Source organism: Eleginops maclovinus, chromosome 5 (assembly GCF_036324505.1).
Source record: "Eleginops maclovinus isolate JMC-PN-2008 ecotype Puerto Natales chromosome 5, JC_Emac_rtc_rv5, whole genome shotgun sequence".
NCBI classification, from domain to species: domain Eukaryota; kingdom Metazoa; phylum Chordata; class Actinopteri; order Perciformes; family Eleginopidae; genus Eleginops; species Eleginops maclovinus.
In genome coordinates, this window is record NC_086353.1 from 3,542,368 (window position 1) to 3,561,973 (window position 19,606).

The following is a 19,606-nucleotide window of genomic DNA, read 5'->3' on the forward strand; positions in this document are numbered from 1 at the left end:
TGGCAGCAACGGCTCTGACTACAATAACGTAGGGACTGTCTCAAAACATCAGGGAAGACTCAATACGAAAAAATAAGAAAAAACAAAATATATGTGCAAATATTAAAGCATTATAACTATTTAAAGGCGTTTCTGTCTCATTCAAACTACGTACCGTATTTTACTTTACCCAGATGTCCTTCATTTTGAAATGCACAGTGCGCTTTAAACGGCCAACAACACTTTACGGTTCCTCCCTTACGTCCTTGTTGCGGAAGTGAAAAGTCTACGTGGGAAAGAAAGGTTGGTGTGACAGTGTTTGAATACCAGCAGCACCGATGTCCAATCCAGGTTAGCTCCTTCCTCCTCCCCGTCGAACCAGTCCTCCCTCTCCGCCCACTGTTAGGCAAATGGACGCGTAGAGAGCAGCAAGCCGGGGAGTATAAATGGGACGGAGAGCCGACGACCGCCTGTAATGCTGCGCCGGGTGCGGCAGTCTTCTCTCCGGCAGGTGCTGTTTCTGATGGCCCGGAGACCAGGGCTGCTCTGCGGGGCTGTGCTGCTCGGAGTCCTGCTGGTACTGGCCGTCAAGTTCACATGCAGGTAACACAGTTAGCTGCCGAAACAAATACATAGTATAAAGTGTGTTTTCGTGACCAAGCTAACATGAGACAATCATGACTGAACATGTGTTGCTGAGGGATGAAAATGTGTTGGTAAATCGTAAATTAGCTGAACCTAATTACAATCTAGCTACTTGTAAGTAATTAGGGTCTTCATAATGCTGTGGAGTTAATCTAATAATGACGTCTACTGCAGGACAAGAGGATTATAACTAAAGCTGTAATCACTTTAAACAGACAGTCTCTACCCAGGAGTATCATACCTTCAATGTCTTAGTTTTAATGAGGTTTTAGAGTCTGTATTTGTACCTGAGTCTTAAATCAACAGTGGAAACGTCTTAACTCCGTAGTAAAGAAGCACATCTATGTTCCAGCTGTGGAGGTTTCAGCTGGTGGGACAGGAACTTGAAGCAAATTGCAAACAAATGATCTCAGACACATTCTGCTACTTAGCTGGTTGTGGGGGAAGATTTAGTATTGTGATGATTTAAGTAAGAAGTTGATATTTAAGTACAAGTAAAAACGTATTAGCAGCTAAATCCATTGAAATAAAACGAATTATAGAAGTCAATCATTTGTCTTTATTAATCAGTATCTAGTTCAAGCTCTTCAAGTCAAAGGATTTGCTATCTTTCCCTATTAATCATTATAGTACAAACTGTAATTGTGTTTCAGTTCTGGACGGTTTAACAAACAAAACAACAATTAATAATATTTATCAGTTGCAGCCATAGACCAGTTGTGGGGTCCATGATGTTCTGCAGCTGTTCGAAAATATATATTTTATTCTCATTTAATGTGAAAAGGACCAAATCCCAGTGCTCTTTCATCCCCATAGTTGAAGATCTTCTCTTGTTGCAGGACACTTCTCTGTCATCATTTCGGATTTACATTGAAATCTTTTCTTTCTGTAGCCGTGCTAAGGATGTGGTGGCAGCAGCTCGGCCTCCGGTGCGGTTCTTCTCTGCCGAGGCCCCGATAGTGGATCTCTACTTGGGTCAGCTAGACCAGGTGAGATACACACACACACACACACACACACACACACACACACACACACACACACACACACACACACACACACACACACACACACACACACACATTGCCTTAAATATAACATTTCTGCAGATCTTTGAGCTCAGCTTATAGTTTCTCAATGTACTTCAACTTCAAGTGTCAAGTAACACATTCATAGAGAATTACAAACTAGCAAAGTGGTTAAGTCAATAACATTAACATTTCCTCTCCAGGTGGAGCGGCTCCGCAGCGTGGCAGAGGTTTCTCTCATCTTCTTCTATGCACCGTGGTGTGCTCACTCCATGGCTGCCAGACAGGAAGTGCAGCAGGTGGCTAAGAAGCTCGCTAAGCAGGTACAGGACACCAGAGATGTTCACAACATGCTCTCTGCAGGAGTGTTTACACACCAAATGGCAACATTAATTACAGAACATTGAGATCACTGATGAAGTAGCAGAAGATGTGTTGTTATTGTTGCTTACAGTATACATGTACTTGAGTAAATATAGTTTACGCTACTCTTAACTGTGCAGTCATTTTAATGTTTTGAAAATTCTCTCAATAAAGTGACAAATAGCTGCTCAGTTAATGTAGAGTTTATCGAATCTGCTGGAGTTTTAAGGTCAAATCCATCTTTAAATTCACAGAGAAATCCTATTTACTTCAATGTGTCGGACTGTTGGAACGATATTCTCCAGGCACCGAGCTTAAGGCTTATTTGTTATGTAAATGAGAATACAGCCTGGACTGACGTACGACTGATAATGATAACACACTATACCTGGTCTTTGTTCTAGAAATAGTTTGTTTGTTCAACACCTTTCTCATTCCATCTCTCTCTCTCTCTCTCTCTCTCTCTCTCTCTCTCTCTCTCTCTCTCTCTCTCTCTCTCTCTCTCTCTCTCTCTCTCTTTAAACAAACACACACAGGTGCAGTTTGTAGCCGTTAACTGTTGGTGGAATCATGGGAAATGTAGGAAGCAAAACCGCTTCTATCAGTACCCCATCATCCATCTGTTTTATAGACGGTAAGACGCCCTTACATTCTGGCTTCAATTAATAGGATTTCTGTGGTTGAAAAAATCCATAATGAAGTTTATAACAAACCAAACGAGTCCTCTTATTGCTCATACTGTCCTACTTTCCCAATGCTCAACGTGACATCTTCATATTTCTAGTTGCGTTCGGACAAAGAACTAAAGATATAGATACTTACATTTAAGAATCAGAATCCAGTAAACGATTAGCATTTTGTCCTGAGAAGCAATTACATGTGTATCTTTGTATTGTGCAGCATTGAGCATCAGTTGCTGATGTTTCCATTTCTTCCAAAGGGCTTTGTTCAGTGAGGATTTTAACCATTTAAATGTGTATTAATTTGTCTACTACGGACAGTGCACACTCATCAACATTTAGTAAGAGAAGGAGCTGATTTCCATCCGTCACTGGCAGGTTCTCAGAATATGCCTAATGTTGCATCTTTTGCGGGACCAGTTCACGAACAGTCTCAAAAAATGGCAACGCTCCCTTCAGCTGAATATAAATTAGATATTTCCTGTTTCTTTTTTTAAAGATCATTTCATTGATACATTTGAGCTGTTGGTGGGAGATGATCTGATTGATCCATGATGTTCTTTGTCTTTGTGTTTCTGCGCTGCAGGTTTGGGCCTATAGAGTACAAGGGTCCGTATGTAGCTCCGTATGTGGAGAGTTTTATCCTCAAAGTCATCACACCGCTCACTTACCTCCCGTCGAGAGACACACTCGAAGAGTTTCTCTCCTATCACGAGGTACTGTTTGACTTCAGGTCATTGGATGGAGAGTTGATCTTTACTGTGTGTGCAGTTACAGTTATGCAAGTAGCTAAAGTTGGTGTCTGTGGTAAATCTTCTTTGGTCAAGGCTGTATTTCTAATTGACTGTCTCTTGTGTGTTTCCAGCCTCGAGTGGTGGGCTTCTTCCAGTTTAACTCTTCTCCTCAGCCCCCAGGATATGTCACGTATCTGTCCTCTGCCCTGCAGGCCCTCAAAAGGGGTAAGAAATGATCCTACAGCACTGAACATCTTACTCGTTTGTCTAAGTAGGCTATGAAATTAGAAATGTGCCATCCAGTCCTCACTCTATGTTTTTCTGGTGCAGATTACCGTGGTGTCGTACGTTTCGGCGTTGTGACCAACAAACAGGTGGCAGAGGCCATCTCTCTTAAAGAAGATGAAACAGTTTATCTCTACAGGAGATTCAACTCCCCATTGGTAAGAAGTGTCAAAAATCTGGTTTTGGATTTATAAAATGCTGGATGAATTTTACTGTAATTTTGGATGAATGCTAACAATCCTGTTGTATGTTTTTTCTTCCGTCAGATTTTCCCTCGAAGGGAACGCAACTTCACATCAGAGGCCATATGTAGCTGGGTGTTTGAACACCGTGAGAATGTCCTCCACTGGCTGCAGCCTCCAGGAACAAAGTCCCGTCTCCTAGAGCACGAGCTGACTAAAGGTCCGGCTCTGCTGCTGTTCCTGCCACACAACCCACTCGGGACCAAACCCAACCCAATACTACAGCAGGTGAGCAGGAATACAAAAATCCCACAGAGAGTGAACGTGATCTTAGGCCTGCATTTCATACAATGGACCCAGGCCTCTTTCTTAACTGTCTCAGGATTGGCGCGCCTCAGGTTTCAATTGTACCTGAACAAAGAAAGTCGTGAGTCTATTTGAGTTTGAAATGCTTCATCCTCTACTTCCCGTCACACCTGTGGTGTTCCACAGAGCTCCTTTTTAGGCCAAATGTTACTTTTTGTTTTCGTTTTTTGTCTCCCACAATTATTAACATTCATCGTATCAATTGTGTTTATTTTTTAGCACTTTATAGCTTGAAAACTTCTAGAAAATCTGAGACCCTCCAGCTCTCAGTTCCATTGAAGCAGAGCTTAAAACCTTAAAAATGTATTCAGGTTTAATCAGGGAAACATTCCTTGCATAAATACTTCTTTCCTAATGTCTATGGGGTCAGATCAGTCTCATAATACACAAATGCACACAGAAGGATTCACACTTGTATTTCAGGATCCTCTCAAAGGTTTTTCAATGCACACACAAATGTTTTCCATTTCATATACATGTAAATAAAATCCAAATACAGAAACAACATTTTGCATATGTATTTTTGATCCACACGTATTCGTTTTCCGTGTCAAACCGCTGAACCTGCACACACACACCGCTCTCTGTGCATGGATCGCTGCGCATTCATGCGTGGGTTTTTTGAGACTCCCCTGAACCCCTGGTCACCCGATTCGTACTTGTAATGTTTTCTAATCAATCCAATCAGATGTGTCCTCAATTCTAAGCCAATCACCTGAGCGCGCCCCTACGAGGGGTATGATTTCTTGTGTTCGTGACATAGAGCTTCATATAGGCATTTTGTGCTGTCCGGAGCTGACAGGTCAACTTCAACAGACGTCTAGCACAAGTGATGCGTGTCTCTGCGTGAATGATTCGATATGCTTTAGGTATGAATTCTTGTGATGTGTTACTGTTAGCATGGAAGTAATATGGGTGGCAAGTTAGCTTTATAATGCTAGTAGACTACCTAGGATTATTACCTTAAACAGCAAACATTAGCCAGAAATGTCTTTAACTTCTTTCATTCTGTTGTTTTCTTTTTTAGGGACAGCTTAGCAAGAAAGAATCCAAAGTTTCCTGCTCAAATTATTATTCAAAAATATATTCCATTGTGTTTAATGATGGAGTGGAATTGAACATTTAGCGCTGATGTTAAATAGGATTAACCGGTTAAGGTCCTAAATATAGTCTATTAGCATTATATAGCTAACTTGCCACCCATATTACTTCCATGCTAACAGTAACACATCACTAACGTCCCAAGAATTCACACCTAAAACATAGTGAATCATTCACGCAGAGACACTTATCACTTACACTTGTGCTAGACGTCTGTTGAAGTTGACCTGTCAGCTCCGGACAGCACAAAATGAGTGTATGAAGCGCTATGTCACGAGCGCAAGAAATCATACCCTCGTGGGGGCGCGCTCACGAGATTGGCTTAGAACGGAGGAGACATTTGATTTGCTATAGATAGAAAACATTACACGTACGAATCGGATGACCGTCAGGGGAGTCTCAAAAAAACCCACACAGGAATGCACAGCAATCCATGCACAGAGAGCGGTGTGTGTGTGCAGGTTCAGCGGTTTGAGACGGAAAACAAATGTGTGGATCAAAAATACAAAATGTAAAACTGTTTTCTATATTTGGATTTTATTTACATGTATATGAAACGGAGCACTTTTGAGTGGATCCTGAAATACAAGTGTGAATCCTTCCGTGTGTATTATGAGACTGATCTGACCCCATAACTGTCTTAGTCTGATGTAAACCATTTTAAAACACTGTTGTTGAAAAGTGCTATGTTATTAAACCTGTCTTACCTTTACCCAGATGTACCTATAACACCTGTTTATTGTATATATTATAACTATTTTCTCTTTGTCTTTCAGATTGCAGACATTGCTGTGCGTTATCATTCCTGTGACACTAACCCCTCCAGCTCAGATGAAACCTTCCCCTCCCACTTGTGCTGCCAGTCAGTCCCTCTCCCAGAATTGAGCACAAGTGTGTGTGAGGTCTGCCTCAGTCTGTCACCATCAAGCCTGACCAGCTCCTCTGTGCGCTGCTCCTTCTCCTCCTCGACTCAGGGAGGAGATGTGTTTCAGTCTTATCTCCAACACTGCTGCCTACACCGACTGCCTGCTGTGTCTCTCAAAACCTCAACTTCCGTGGGCTGCAGCAACTTCCTGAGCAGCTACAGCCCGTTCAATCAATACAGTGCCTGCTGCAGAGAAGTAGAACCTCAACTCAATGAATCACAAGCCAAAGAGGAGCCGGACATGCAAACGGCTCCCCTCACTCCTCCATCTTCCCCCACTGCTCCACCCTCTCAGGAGGGAGGAGATGACTTCACAGGGCTGCGCTGTCAGACCAACCGGACGCTCAGGTTCTACCTGCTGGACGTGGCTCTGAACTGGCCTCTGGCGGTGAGGCTCGGAGCCACGGGGAACAGAAGTGTTTCTCCTCACCGTGACGCCGGAGCACCGGGAGACGGGTCGTTTGCAGTCATTGTGAACCTGAGGGACGAGGTGCATTATATTCTCCACCGCAGCCCAGCAGCCACGCTGACGGAGTCTCTGGGTAAGACTTGGAGAGTATTTTAATCATATCAGATGGTTTTAATGGTTTGGAACTGGTCATACTAGTTTCTACCATGGTGGTTAGATCATGCATGACGTCAAAATATAGCTGCATTTATGTAAAGTGGGGAGCTTTGCCTCCTGTTGATGGAGGACTCAGATTAGTGTGTAGTTCAACCAAACAAATGTTTTGCATGTTTCCATTCTGTACAGGGGAAAGTCACCTCAAAGAAGTTTGCAAATATTGGGACAATGGGTGTCGTGAAAGTTCTCTGTGACGCCTTTTTAATAGTAAACATTAGTAATGTAAAATGTTTGGATCCTATGGGATGCATATATATGTAATGTTCTCTGCATTTGAATGTTTCTAATGCAAAAGAAAGTTATTTTTACCATTCTCTTGATCCCTCTGCAACCCAATTTGCTTGTTTATTGATTATTATAATCAACTAAACAACAGACTGCAGTAGAGATCAGTAGTCCTCGTCTTCTCCATGCATTTGAAAGTCAGTAAACTCTTGAAATACTTTGATTACCGGAAGACTCATTTGTATATCATATTTGAATATGACCTTGATAGTTGTTCTCTGTCTTCATTGTGCGTGTCCTGTCTTTGTACAGAGGCCTTCATCAGGAACTTCAGCAATCCTCACAGCCTCCTGCAGAGACATTTGGTGGGAGAAGACGACCGGAAAGTTTGGGAGGGGGAAACTAAGCATGCAGACACACAGCATCGACCACCCCCTCGCCTCCTCATCACTGAACTGACCACCGCCTCCTTCCTGCCCGCAGTCATGGACGTAGAGAAGGTAAAAGAAGACTCCTTTAAACTCACCTTATCTACTGTTAACTACCGAGGCATATATGTGTTATGATATTTCTGTATTGGTAGTGTGGTTTATTTGAAAGCTGTATGTCACTTCACTCAGGTCAAGAGTTGAACCCTATGAACCCCCGTGGAGGAGAAATGTTCTCAAGCTCTGTATTGAAACTATGTTACATTTCAGGATCCCTATAAATAAAAAATAATGCTCAGTTCATCGATGTTAAGAGAGGTGCAGTTTTTTTAATTTGCTGCTCGTTTCTATGCAAAAAGATAAGATGCGAGTGTAATTCTGGAAGCGTCTCCTTCTTTTTGTGTATGATGTCTTTAGAATAAAATGATAACATAAGAAAACGTAATAAATACATGTATTAAAATTCCCTTTAGATCCATTTTAGTGACGGATTCAGCGTGAGTTAACGGACTCGAAGCTGTGGAGGAAAATAAAAATGTGTTTGGTTTTTATGGAGGAAATTATGTGTGTGTGTGTGTGTGTGTGTGTGTGTGTGTGTGTGTTCGTGCAGGATGTGCTGCTCTTCTACTACACTCAGTGGTGCGGGTTTTGCTCCGTTCTCAACCACATCATCATCCAGCTGGCCCGGCTGTTACAGGGAAACAGCTCCATCACCGTGGCCAGGTACATTATGCTTTATGTTGGACTGTAAAGATATGTAGTCCATTATTTCTGAAATAACAGCAATTCTCTGTGCAGGGTGAATGTTGCCCGTAATGATCTTCCATGGGAGTTCATGGTGGATCACGTCCCCTCTATTCTGCTCTTTCCTAAATACAGGTAAGGAACACACACATTTGGTTGGTTATGAAACAATGAGTCTCTTTATCGGCCAGTCAAAGAGGCAAAACATTTCCAGAATCCATTTATTTCTAAAGCTTTTTACATCGGATGACTTTCTAACTAGTTCTGTCTTGTGTCAAAGTAAACATGATGTTGGGAAATGATCAATTCTTCACAATTTCAACGCTGTTTCGTCTTTTGCATTTCAGCCACATTGTTTTTTTCCTGTTTCCTTCATTTCTAGAAAACATAATAGTGTGAAGTATCCCGACGACTTGCCCATCACGTTACCCAACATCCTTCACTTCCTGCTGCAGCACTCTGGCTCTGTCCAGCATGCAAACAAACCCGGGTCAACGTCCAGCGACGCAAAGGGAGCGGAACATAGCGCCGTCCTCCGAACAGAGTTTCTGGCCCTGCAGCGAGAGGTTCAGGCGCTGCGTCACGCCCGCGAACGCCTCTCCCAACAGCTGGCGCAGCTGTGGCGCGACAACCGGCGGCTGACGTTCGACGCCATCGCGCTGGAAGCCCAGAACTCACAGCTGCAGAGAGAGAGGATCAGCTTGGAGGATCAGCACCGGGAGACGAGCCGGCAGCTGGGGGAGGCGGTGAGGCGGCTGCAGGAGCTGGTGGACACGTCTGAAAACCTGCTGAACAAGAACACGCTGCTCAGAGTCCTGCTGAGGGCGCTGAAGGACCGGACGGAGACCGAAGAGCAGGCAGAGGGGGGGGAGAGCAACGAGGCAGAACAGAAGAGAAGCCACATGGCCTCCTGACCATAAATCTGCAGGGAATTCTGAGGAGAGACACAGAGGAGAGGAGAGAGGGCCAGGGAACGCAGAGAGGACTGAAATAGACGAGAACAAGGCGTGACTAGACCTGAGATTATGAGCAAAATGAAGCCCTCAGTAGGGAGTCGTGTGAAACCCAAGAAGCTACATGACATATTCTGTGTCACGGAACAGAGCGAATGGGGATGACAGAGAGGGTCTGTCAGAAGAGAAAGACTGCTGCTAAGTCAGCACAGAAGTAAGGACACACTTAGAGGAGAAGTACTGTGTTTTTCCACCTGGACCCTGTTTCCCCATGTTTGTGTTTTATAAATGAGGACAATATTCTTTGAAATTGGTCCAGTATTGAGTGAGTGTGATGGCAGCTGATACTCAATAACTTGGGAGTAAGCACTGTCGATGTACTTCTACTAAAATGCTTGTTTTATAACCTACAGGCTCAGACTTTTATTTGAAGTGTCTGATAACCTGTTCAGAAGCGCCCACAGAGCAGAGAGAAATAAAACCGTTTTCTTTACCTTTTTCTTTGCCCCCCCCCCCCCCCATCATGTTTGTGATTGTGACTTGTAGAAAACGGTTGAAACGTTGGTTAAGAAAGGACAAACTGTGTTGTGCTGGACTACAGAAAGCTTGTTGTGTTATCTCAAAGCTCTTCAGTGTCTCATTCCTACAATGTGGACGGGGCCTAACCCTCTGAGAATATTTCAAAACATGACGCACAATAACAAACACACCCAATCCAACCCGAGGAGAAGAAACATACTTCTCTTTTAGGACCTTTCCATAATGTTCTCAGACACTTGTACTTGCATTTTCTACTCTAACTTAATACTGGACCAATCGTAGTTCAGTTTGACGCCACAACATGGGAAAATAGAGTCTAGGTTGAAAAACACCAAAGGGAACTAAGGTGGAGGAGTAGCAGTGTTTGTCGCAGAGAGGAAACTCCCAAGTTGTTGTAACGATGGTGGTCTCATCCACTCATAGGAACAAACTAACGTGGGAACTCGGTGCCAACTCTGCTTGCAAATCTTTCATTTCTGTTGAAGGGTGAAGACGTTATCTGAGTTAGACTTACTACAGCGACCCTGCAGCCAAATTCTACAAACTCCCTGATTTACTTCACATATAAAACAAGTACTAAAACAATGACGTCTCAGAGAAGAGCACGGCTGGCAATAAGTCAAAGCTGATATATAAATATCTATACAGCTTACATGGTTGATTAACTGTAATGAGCATTTCCACAGCACTTATTCCATCAGTAGAACAACAGAGCCGTCTTTGCCTTACTCATGATCAATGTGACACTTAAGACTCAGCACTTCCTGGTGTTTTTCACAATAAAAGTCCACATATAAGAGAAAGTAAGGAGGAGGTAGTTTCATGTATTGTAGTTCAACGTTGTGCAGGCTGACATGGCTCTGAAAACACAGATGGAAATAATAATCTGGAATATTATATTGTGCCAAAAATGGTTAACATGTCAAAAAATGTACTAAGGAATATGAGGAAAATAGGTCACTGAGGTAAATGAATGCCTTTAATACGCTGCTACACACAAAGAGAGAATACCTTTTAAAATCAGTTCCTCTACTTACCACTCCAGTACTTCTAAGTAGATTCCGGTTTATAATTTGGCTGCAGGGTTAGAGGACTGATAATGAAGCTGATTTAATACTGAAGATGATCTGTTGGTGAGCCTCAGAGCACTTGAAATGATTTGCAAAAACGTTCTTGTTTTTATTTGAAGGGGATAGCGTTGTTTTGTTAAACTGATCTATTTTTTACAGGAATCCTTGTGTCACTAAAATATGATTTTCTTTGTAACTATTCAGGTATTAAGAATGAAATGCTGCAATTGTTTACATGTGAAATATTGCACCTGTTTTTACTGATTAAAAAGATCTTTCATCTTAAAGTCCTCCTGTTGTTGTTGTTGTTGTTGTTGTTGTTGTTGTTGTTGATATCTAGGATTGAAGGTTTAGGCAAAATTGTCAATTAAAAAATACAAAACAGGTGAAATCAGTGTAAATTGAACCTCTGCTCACATTTCTGAAAATAAATAAATGTGTTGTTTGGACAGTTGCTTCTTACTGAATAAATACCAGATAAGAAGCACTATAAAGTCAGGATTGCATTGATGTTACGTCAATAACGCGACACACTGGAGTTCATTTCAAATCTGAACAGGGGCCTTGCATATACAGCTCCGGAAAAAAATAAGAGAAAAATTGTCAGTAGTTTATATAATACAATAAACATTTAACTCAAAGACATACCTCTAAGTAATAAAACATAATGTTGAAGTGCTCTCTTCATTTTCCCGGGGCTGTATATTCATTCATCTCAAAGGGAAAAGATGCTTTATGCCAGATTTGAGTTCATTTCCATATGCAGTGCTTGTGTATGTAAAGCACATATTAACAGGTGGAGAGTGAAACAGGTTTTAGTATATTTATACAAACTTGTACATTTTACTTCTACGCTAAGAGACTCGTTTTTTAATATATGACACACAGGTACTAGTAATTATACTATTGACTAAAAACAAAACAATATAATGCAAATCAAAAGCATAAATATTGTGGAATGTATTTAAAGGTGGCTCAACATTCATAAACTACAACATGTATGAAATGATACTTTAAATGGAGGACTTTCACGGGCAGTATTTTCAGACGAGGCTATCTCTGATTTTACTTCAGTAAAGTGAGTTCTTCTTTCACTACATATGAATCTGTATCTTAAAACAACTCCCTAATGTGTGTCATTTACACCTATTTGAAAGTGTTTGCTAAAAACTACAATGCCGAGTGGGCTTTGTGTTGAAGGGAAATCCCGCACCGCTGTGTTCAGCAAAGAGTTAAATGCCAGATTTAATTTGGAGCAGTAGGAGTCATGTGCTCTTCATTTCAGTCTGAATGAAGAGTTATTTGTCCTTAGTTTCATGCACTGCTCGTCAAGTTGATCAGATACTTTTAGATCTTTGCTCTTAAGAAGTTTGCCTTGTAGAGGCAGCACAAAAGAAAACATCAGTCTTTATTTCCTGTAAAATATGCTAATGTTATTTTATATTTAAGGAGTCAATTTGCACAGATATCTAGTGCTTTTAAGAAAGACATGACATGAAAAAGACAGGGGAGCTTCAGAAATTAAATATCCCTAAGATCTATGTGGGTTGTTTTTTTCTGAAGCATGTTAAACATGTACTGCAAGAAAAGGTGGTGGAAAAGAGACAAAGGATCAGTTATGATAAAACTATAACATGTCAAAGGTTAGATTGCAGTTCTGAGATTTCCTCCCATGTGAGAAACAGGAAATCTACGACTGTTGTTATAAAAGTATTCACCTCGCTCATTAGATTTGTAGCAGGGTTGGGTCAGAGAAGTTCACACAGGCAGTTCAGCTATCTTATGACTTCAGGGGGGAAGAGAAGGAGGTGAGCCGACAGTGGGAAACTCTCTGGAGTCAGACTTTACTCTACACACACTGTAAGTACTCTGCTTTATTTATTTTCATTCATATCTATTTGTTCAACTAATAGTATTTACAGTATTTAAACAGGTATGTGTTAGATATTCGTCCTTACAGTGTGAGCTTTGTTACACTATACTAGCGATGATGTTGAACTTCATACCAGCAGTGGCTCAGTCAGTAGGGGCTTGGACTGGGAATCGTAGGGTCGCCAGTTCAAGTCCCCGAACAGACTTGAAAATATGGAAGGTGGGGTGCTACTTGGAGAGGTCCCAGTTCACCTCCTAGGCCCTGCTGTGGTCTCCTTGAGCAAGGCACCGGACACCTCCAATCCCCCCTCCCCATTGCTCCCCGGGCGCTGCACGATAGCTGCCCACTGCTCCTAGTACTAGGATGGGTTAAATGCAGAGGACCAATTTCACTGTGTGTGCTCTGCTGTGTGCATGTATGTGACAATAAAGAGGGTTTCATCCTCTGATTCTATCTATCTATCATACTGTAAATGTGTGAGTCCTAATACCTGTGATTAATGCATGTTTTAAAAGATACATATTTGAGATTTTTTTGACCGATTACAGATTTGTAAATATATCCTAGAGATCAAAACATTTTCCTGCTCACAATCAAGACCACCTGATTAAAAATATAAAGAACATTCATTCCCCTTTATCTAATTGGGGCCTTCTCTTTGCTGCTCCCACTTCCGTTTTGGTCACTACTCATTTGTTCCTGTTTCTTTTACTGCATTTACAGAAGCTATGATGTTTTCTGTCCCTGACAAAGATCTGAATCTGAAATAAGATGCATTTGTGATCACTATAATTTACTAAATGCAAAGTACATGTTGCAGACCTCATTACCTAAATGTTTGATATGATTTATTTACAGGAACTATGGCGAATGCACAAATACCCGTTGGTGAGTTTATGCCGTCTGTACAGCAGAACACATGGGATGCTCTTCATTATAAAAAAGCTTTATTTTCCAGCAAGTTTTTAAATTCTAACTCTTTTCACCACTTTTTGTGGCTTCACTTGTTGGGCAGTGGCAGTCGGTCCGTTGGGAGACGGTCCGGTCCAGGTGTCCTGTCCCCAGTGCCATCAGATGGTCCTCACCCAGGTGGACTACTCCTCCGGTCTGCTCACCTACCTGTTCTGTGGAGGACTCTTCTTCTGTGGGTAAGGAGGGGTGGAGCGTCATTTGCCTCAATTTTCATCATTAGGTTATGTTTCTGTTTCAGTATAATAAATTAAAGTACTGAAAGTTTAGACTTTTCAATAGCTTTCAAGTCCTGTGACTGAATGACTCCAATGAAATAATTATTACCATACAGGAAACGTACAATGTTTCTGAAGGATTTCAGTCCTTACATTTTATACAAATGTTTTTGTTTTTTTCTCGTCTTGATTTTTTTCAATTACTTCCATGTCATGTGACCCCAATTGGACGCACCTGCTCAAATAAAATCCAATAGAAATATTTATTTTACCCGTCCCATTTGGTACTGCAATGGTGCATTGATTTGAATTCATAAGGTCACATGAAATAACGTACGATTTAATCTATTGATCCTTATTTGGTAATTCTTTCACGTTACATGGAAGCTTTTCATTTATTTTTGGACTTTTTTAATAAAAAACTGTTGAATTTTCATCACAATATGTGTGATAAACCTTCCTTTTTGGTACGTGTGACAAAAAGGAAACTGACTTGTCAAATGTATGAACACTTTCTCATCTTTTATTTACTAGTTGTAATGATTAGATAAATATACTTGTAAAAAAAAATCCTCTCCTGTATGGACTATGACATTCTGCTGTCCTCTCCAGCTTTGTTTTAGGATGCTGTCTCATCCCGTTCTGTGTGGACCGGCTGAAAGACGCAAAGCACACCTGTCCCACCTGCAAGACCATACTCGGCGTGTATAAACGCTTATAACTCATACTCAAGCTGTGCAACAACGAGTCAAATAATCAGTAACGTTTTGACAGTAGTATCATAGGTTTGGTATTTTTACCATTTAAGCATGTGCTGCTTTTCTGTGCCATGCTTGGTAGTACATAGTATTTCAACCTGCCATCTTAGGTATTAGGAAATAACACAAGGCATTTTTTACTACTTATATCCAAAATGATTGTTCACTGATGATTAAATAAGACAAAAAACTAAACACATTTGGATTGCTGATAACTGAACCCCTTGTTAGGATTAAATGTCAGACAGCAGTTTCCTCCTGAATGAAAGTCAAACTGAAGATGTAATTATCCCGAGTATGACAGAATAAAGGTTACCACTGTTCTTCGTCTTGTTACTGGGCGCCTTAAAGTTTTAGAAGGTTGGACTCGAGACACAGACTTTACTCCTAACGACCGCATTTGTTGTTGCTGTCGTTTTTCTGCACAGATTAAAGAATGAGACTCTTGGTAAAAAAGTTTTCACTTATATTAACACACTGGGACCAAGCAAGAGATACATCTTATTGATTGTGCACCAATACACAATTTTATTATTAATCATAATCAAGGTAAGCTTCGAGGTAAGTGCTATTTCTAAATGATTTACAATGACACAAATCACCTCATTTTTAACCTTTCATTTTAACAATCAAAACACCAGGAAAAAAACACAAAAGTAGTAAATATTTGAGCCTAAAAAGTGCATTTAACATTCAGAGCATATGTACTCGCTGCTGAAGAATAAACTAATTAAGGATACATTATTTACATTTGCTGTTTAGTTATTGCACATTCAAATCAGTACAACGTAGCATGTAGCTACATCTTTTCTTCTATTACTATACATTCATTTTGATCAATGACGAACGTCAGCCGTGGATTTTCTTCATACAAGAGAAGCGATGAAGAGCGCGAGGAGAATGGAGAAGGAGACACCAGCTTCTGCTCGGATGCGGCCACCATTGTTACCTGAAACAGACACACAAACTCACTTTAGACATCAGAAAGACTGGAATGATTTACCCTTAACCAATATTTCCATATGTATGTTCATCTAGATCAGTGTTGTTTCCAGATGGTGTGAAAGAGGATCTCCGGTAAAGCACGACAGCTTTGCAACTACTTCTATTACGTTTCGTCTGCTGAGCAAAAATGTCAGAATTGACAATGACTGGCTCTATGACGGATAACACGTTTAGTTTGAGGGTTGCTGGGGTGTAAACTTCCCCATTTTTTAAAAGACGGGTTCACTGTTCCACAATAGAGTTTCTGTAATCCTTCTGATAAACAAACCAACAAACTGAAAAGATAACCTCATAACTTCATCACCATCAAGTGTTATTACTTTAGACAGATAGATGGACGGATGGATGGATGGATGGATGGATGGATGGATGGATGGATGGATGGATGGATGGATGGATAGCTAAAGAGCTAATGTTCTCTAGCTAAATAGCACCCTAGGCTAATTGAGTCTCTAGGTTAACTTAAATATTAAATAAATGTCTACACTGTGGACTGTTGTCTCCCCTTCTGGCAGGGAGAGTGATTAGAAACCGTCCACATGAGCTTTAGCATGCACTCCGACCGGCTGATGTGTTTTGGTACTTTTCATAGCTCCTCCTAGTAGGGCCATCTACTCCACAAGACACTACAGAGTTATGACAAACTCTGGAATAAGAACCATGTGACATGGTGACTCACCTGTGGAGGTGCCATTTGTGGTGGTGGTGGTGGTGGTGGTGGTGGTGGTGGTGGTGGTAGGAGACTTGGTGGTAATAGGAGACTTAGAGGGGGTGTTAGGGGACTTTGTGGTGGAGGTCAATGAGTTGGGATTGGTTGGAGACTTAGTGGTGGCGATGGAGGCTGGATTTGTTGGAGACTTGGTGGTGATGGAAGGAGACTTGGTGGTGATGGAAGGAGACTTGGTGGTGATGGAAGGAGACTTGGTGGTGATGGAAGGAGACTTGGTGGTGATGGAAGGAGACTTGGTGCTGGAGGTCACAGCGTTGGCGGTGATGGAAGGAGACTTGGTGCTGGAGGTCACAGCGTTGGCGGTGGTTGGAGACTTGGTGCTGGAGGTCACAGCGTTGGCGGTGGTTGGGGACTTGGTGCTGGAGGTCACAGCGTTGGCGGTGGTTGGGGACTTGGTGCTGGAGGTCACAGCGTTGGCGGTGGTTGGAGACTTGGTGCTGGAGGTCACAGCGTTGGCGGTGGTTGGAGACTTGGTGCTGGAGGTCACAGCGTTGGCGGTGGTTGGAGACTTGGTGCTGGAGGTCACAGCGTTGGCGGTGGTTGGGGACTTGGTGCTGGAGGTCACAGCGTTGGCGGTGGTTGGAGACTTGGTGCTGGAGGTCACAGCGTTGGCGGTGGTTGGAGAGCCGGTGGTTGGAGAGCCGGTGGTTGGAGAGCCGGTGGTTGGAGAGCCGGTGGTTGGAGAGCCAGTGGTTGGAGAGCCGGTGGTTGGAGAGCCGGTGGTTGGAGAGCCTGCCTTTCCTCCCACAAGCCCCACGTTCAGCGTGTTGAGGTCGGTCTGGAACTGCTGTCTGATCCAGGTGTCTACTGACATTTGGTTTTCATAGGACTTCAATTCTGCCAAGTTGGAGCCGAGCAGACCTTTGACATCATTAACAGTCAGGTCCTAGGGAGAGCAGAGCAAAGATTTTACATGTGTGTGAAGAAACCCTCCAAAAATCAAGGTTACTCCGGCTACGTTGGACCCGGACCTCCCTAAGCAGGCAGGTAGCAGCAAAATGCAGTGACCGAGTATAGTACATTCACTCAACTACTGCAGGCCTTCTTACAGTTAGGTTTTTTTAGGGGGATGTACGAGGTACTCATCCATTGTCAGTTTATTTCCTACAGTAAATGGCGGCCGGACAAATGTGTGTTCTCATTCATTGCTTTATTTACGCAGGCAGGCGCATCCAGTTGTGAGACATCTCATTCATGCTACTCTAAGAACCGGGGTTACACAACATTATTCTTCAGAAATATCTGTCTGACTGAAAGGTAAACCGATGAAAATATTATAAATGAAGCGTAAATGTTTACCCGAGATTGTTTAATACAACTCTCAACCTTCTTCAGTATCTTTTAAGGAATATGTGTTATTCAAACTACAGCAAAGCTAACAATATATGAGTATTTAATAGAAAAAATAAATGCAACGTACACATTATTGCAGCAGTAAAAGATCCAAACATATATGAGAGAATGGGATGACACTGACAGAAACATTTCACTGCTCAATCAAGGTACCAAAGTAAAGTTTGAAATGCAGGACTTTAACTTGTTGAGTAATATTTCACTGCGTGTTATTAATGCTTTGGGATTTAGATATTTATAAGTGCTTTTTCTTGAGTGTGGCTGGCCTCTTTAAACACACACACACACACACACACACACACACCACTGACCAGTATAACGTTCTCATCCAGACCGGTGAAGATATCCATGTCCATGTTGATGCTGGAGGTCGACAAACTTTTGACATAGGATAAATCCGCCCCTCCTGCAGGCCAGGAAACAAATACACAGGATTAACTGTGTTCAAAATAAACTTTCTTCTGCATGCTGTATGGATGTGTGTGTGGGTGTTTTTCCTTACCCGTGTAAGGTGCTGTGAGCTGGTAGGAGGAGAGAGAGATACTTTCCCTGGTGCTTGATGCAAACGCTTCTTTGGCGATGGTGAACAGGGCTTTCTTTTTCTCCAAGGTGCAGGAGGTCACCGTCAGGGCTTCGGCCTCTCTGCAGAGTAAGAGACAGCGTAAGAGACAGAGTGAGACACAGAGTGAGAGACAGAATGAGACACAGAGTAAGAGACAGAGACAGAGTGAGAGACTGAGTAAGAAAGGAAAAATTGGCCTCATGACACACATGATTGTGACTTCTTACTTGAGGCTCTGTGTGGTAACGTTCTGTAGGACGTCGACGTCCAGGAAGCAAAGGTTGGTTCCTCCGAGGCTGTTGAGCTCAGCGCTGCCCAGACTGTTCCCCTCAGTACTCAGATACTTAGAGACGATGGCCTTCACCTGGATAGGAAACACTCATTCATCAGCACACACTCATTCATCAGCACACATTTGACACAATGATTTTAGTGTTTTTGTTCACCAGGCTCGAGTCCCACGCCCCGTTGGCCGAGTCCATCAGAGAGGACAGCGTGTCGATCTGAGTGATGGTCCACATGTCGATGTTCTCCACTGTGGCCACGCGGGACGCCGGGCCCAAGAGCTGCACCTGGTCTTCTGGGATGGCAGAGCTGGAGTACGCCTAAACATATGTGAGAATAAAAGTCAGTTAGTGTGTTTAAAGGTCTCCGTGGAGCTTTATCTGTAATCTAACAGACAGAAAGTGAACAGAAAACACCTATTAGTTGGATATTAGTTTATCAGTGTCCCTTAATTTATGTAGAACATTTTAAATAAAGGTTAGACAACTCCCAAATCATTTAAAGAAAATCCTGTGTAGCGTTATCAAAGTGTCCTGTATCTATAAATGGACACAATGTTTATTGACAACTAGTTTTTAGATTATTCCTATTCCATTTCCATTAACATAGAATGATTAAATGCTTGCACACTCTCAAACAACTTGCTCTATGTTTGTTGAAAGACAACAACCGCTTTGACCAAAAAAAAAGGCAAATTACCCAGAAGATGTAAGAATCATTCAAAAATAACAATTCAGGAGAAAAGCATGATGGAAGAGACGTCCAAAGAACGGATAATATATATATCAACACGTGATATTCATTAAGATACATTTTAATTGGCCACCAAACCTCCTGGATTAGGTCGCATTTGACTGTGTGCATGTTTGCAGCTCATGCTTAAAATGTAGATACAACTTCTGATTTACTTTTTCTAGGTAGGTGAAAACTGTACAGAATTTGTAGTGTTTTAGGGTTTATAATTATTAATAATAATAAAG

General features: G+C 42.0%; 3 protein-coding genes across 4 annotated transcripts in view; 2 read left to right on the forward strand and 1 right to left on the reverse strand.

The window, feature by feature from the left end:
- The first annotated feature begins 280 nt into the window (after nt 1-280).
- txndc11 (thioredoxin domain containing 11) lies at nt 281-11,160 on the forward strand. Its single transcript, XM_063882850.1, has 13 exons — nt 281-582; nt 1,517-1,613; nt 1,856-1,975; nt 2,552-2,649; nt 3,282-3,411; nt 3,561-3,654; nt 3,760-3,872; nt 3,981-4,184; nt 6,140-6,830; nt 7,451-7,638; nt 8,177-8,289; nt 8,365-8,445; nt 8,693-11,160. The coding sequence occupies exons 1-13, from the start codon at nt 455-457 to the stop codon at nt 9,222-9,224; spliced, it is 2,589 nt and encodes an 862-aa protein (XP_063738920.1). The 5' UTR covers nt 281-454; the 3' UTR covers nt 9,225-11,160.
- Nucleotides 11,161-12,615: 1,455 nt separating this feature from the next.
- On the forward strand, nt 12,616-15,075 carry LOC134864134 (lipopolysaccharide-induced tumor necrosis factor-alpha factor homolog). Its single transcript, XM_063882923.1, has 4 exons — nt 12,616-12,733; nt 13,605-13,634; nt 13,762-13,894; nt 14,546-15,075. Exons 2-4 carry the CDS (start codon nt 13,610-13,612, stop codon nt 14,652-14,654), a joined length of 267 nt encoding a protein of 88 aa, XP_063738993.1. The 5' UTR covers nt 12,616-12,733; nt 13,605-13,609; the 3' UTR covers nt 14,655-15,075.
- Nucleotides 15,076-15,186: 111 nt separating this feature from the next.
- LOC134864065 (uncharacterized) overlaps nt 15,187-19,606 on the reverse strand; it is a 34,355-nt gene continuing 29,935 nt past the window's right edge. The window contains exons 60-66 of one of the 2 annotated variants that reach the window (XM_063882811.1): nt 18,788-18,946; nt 18,569-18,705; nt 18,282-18,421; nt 18,091-18,185; nt 16,714-17,312; nt 16,376-16,671; nt 15,187-15,640 (exon numbers count right to left, since the gene is read on the reverse strand). In XM_063882811.1, the coding sequence (XP_063738881.1) occupies nt 15,558-15,640; nt 16,376-16,671; nt 16,714-17,312; nt 18,091-18,185; nt 18,282-18,421; nt 18,569-18,705; nt 18,788-18,946 (1,509 nt within the window). In that variant the 3' untranslated portion in view covers nt 15,187-15,557. Of the gene's footprint in view, nt 15,641-16,375; nt 17,313-18,090; nt 18,186-18,281; nt 18,422-18,568; nt 18,706-18,787; nt 18,947-19,606 lie in introns of both variants that reach the window. The other variant, XM_063882810.1, reaches the window with a different exon arrangement.

What these genes read in the sequence shown, in the direction of transcription:
- txndc11 (XM_063882850.1), top strand. Translation starts at nt 455, where the DNA reads ATGCTGCGCCGGGTGCGGCAGTCTTCTCTCCGGCAGGTGCTGTTTCTG. An exon ending in AGTTTCTCTCCTATCACGAG is followed by an intron (nt 3,412 to 3,560) that starts GTACTGTTTGAC and finishes GTGTGTTTCCAG; the next exon opens with CCTCGAGTGGTGGGCTTCTT. An exon ending in CAGTCATGGACGTAGAGAAG is followed by an intron (nt 7,639 to 8,176) that starts GTAAAAGAAGAC and finishes GTGTTCGTGCAG; the next exon opens with GATGTGCTGCTCTTCTACTA.
- LOC134864134 (XM_063882923.1), top strand. Translation starts at nt 13,610, where the DNA reads ATGGCGAATGCACAAATACCCGTTG. An exon ending in GAATGCACAAATACCCGTTG is followed by an intron (nt 13,635 to 13,761) that starts GTGAGTTTATGC and finishes CTTGTTGGGCAG; the next exon opens with TGGCAGTCGGTCCGTTGGGA. An exon ending in GGAGGACTCTTCTTCTGTGG is followed by an intron (nt 13,895 to 14,545) that starts GTAAGGAGGGGT and finishes TGTCCTCTCCAG; the next exon opens with CTTTGTTTTAGGATGCTGTC.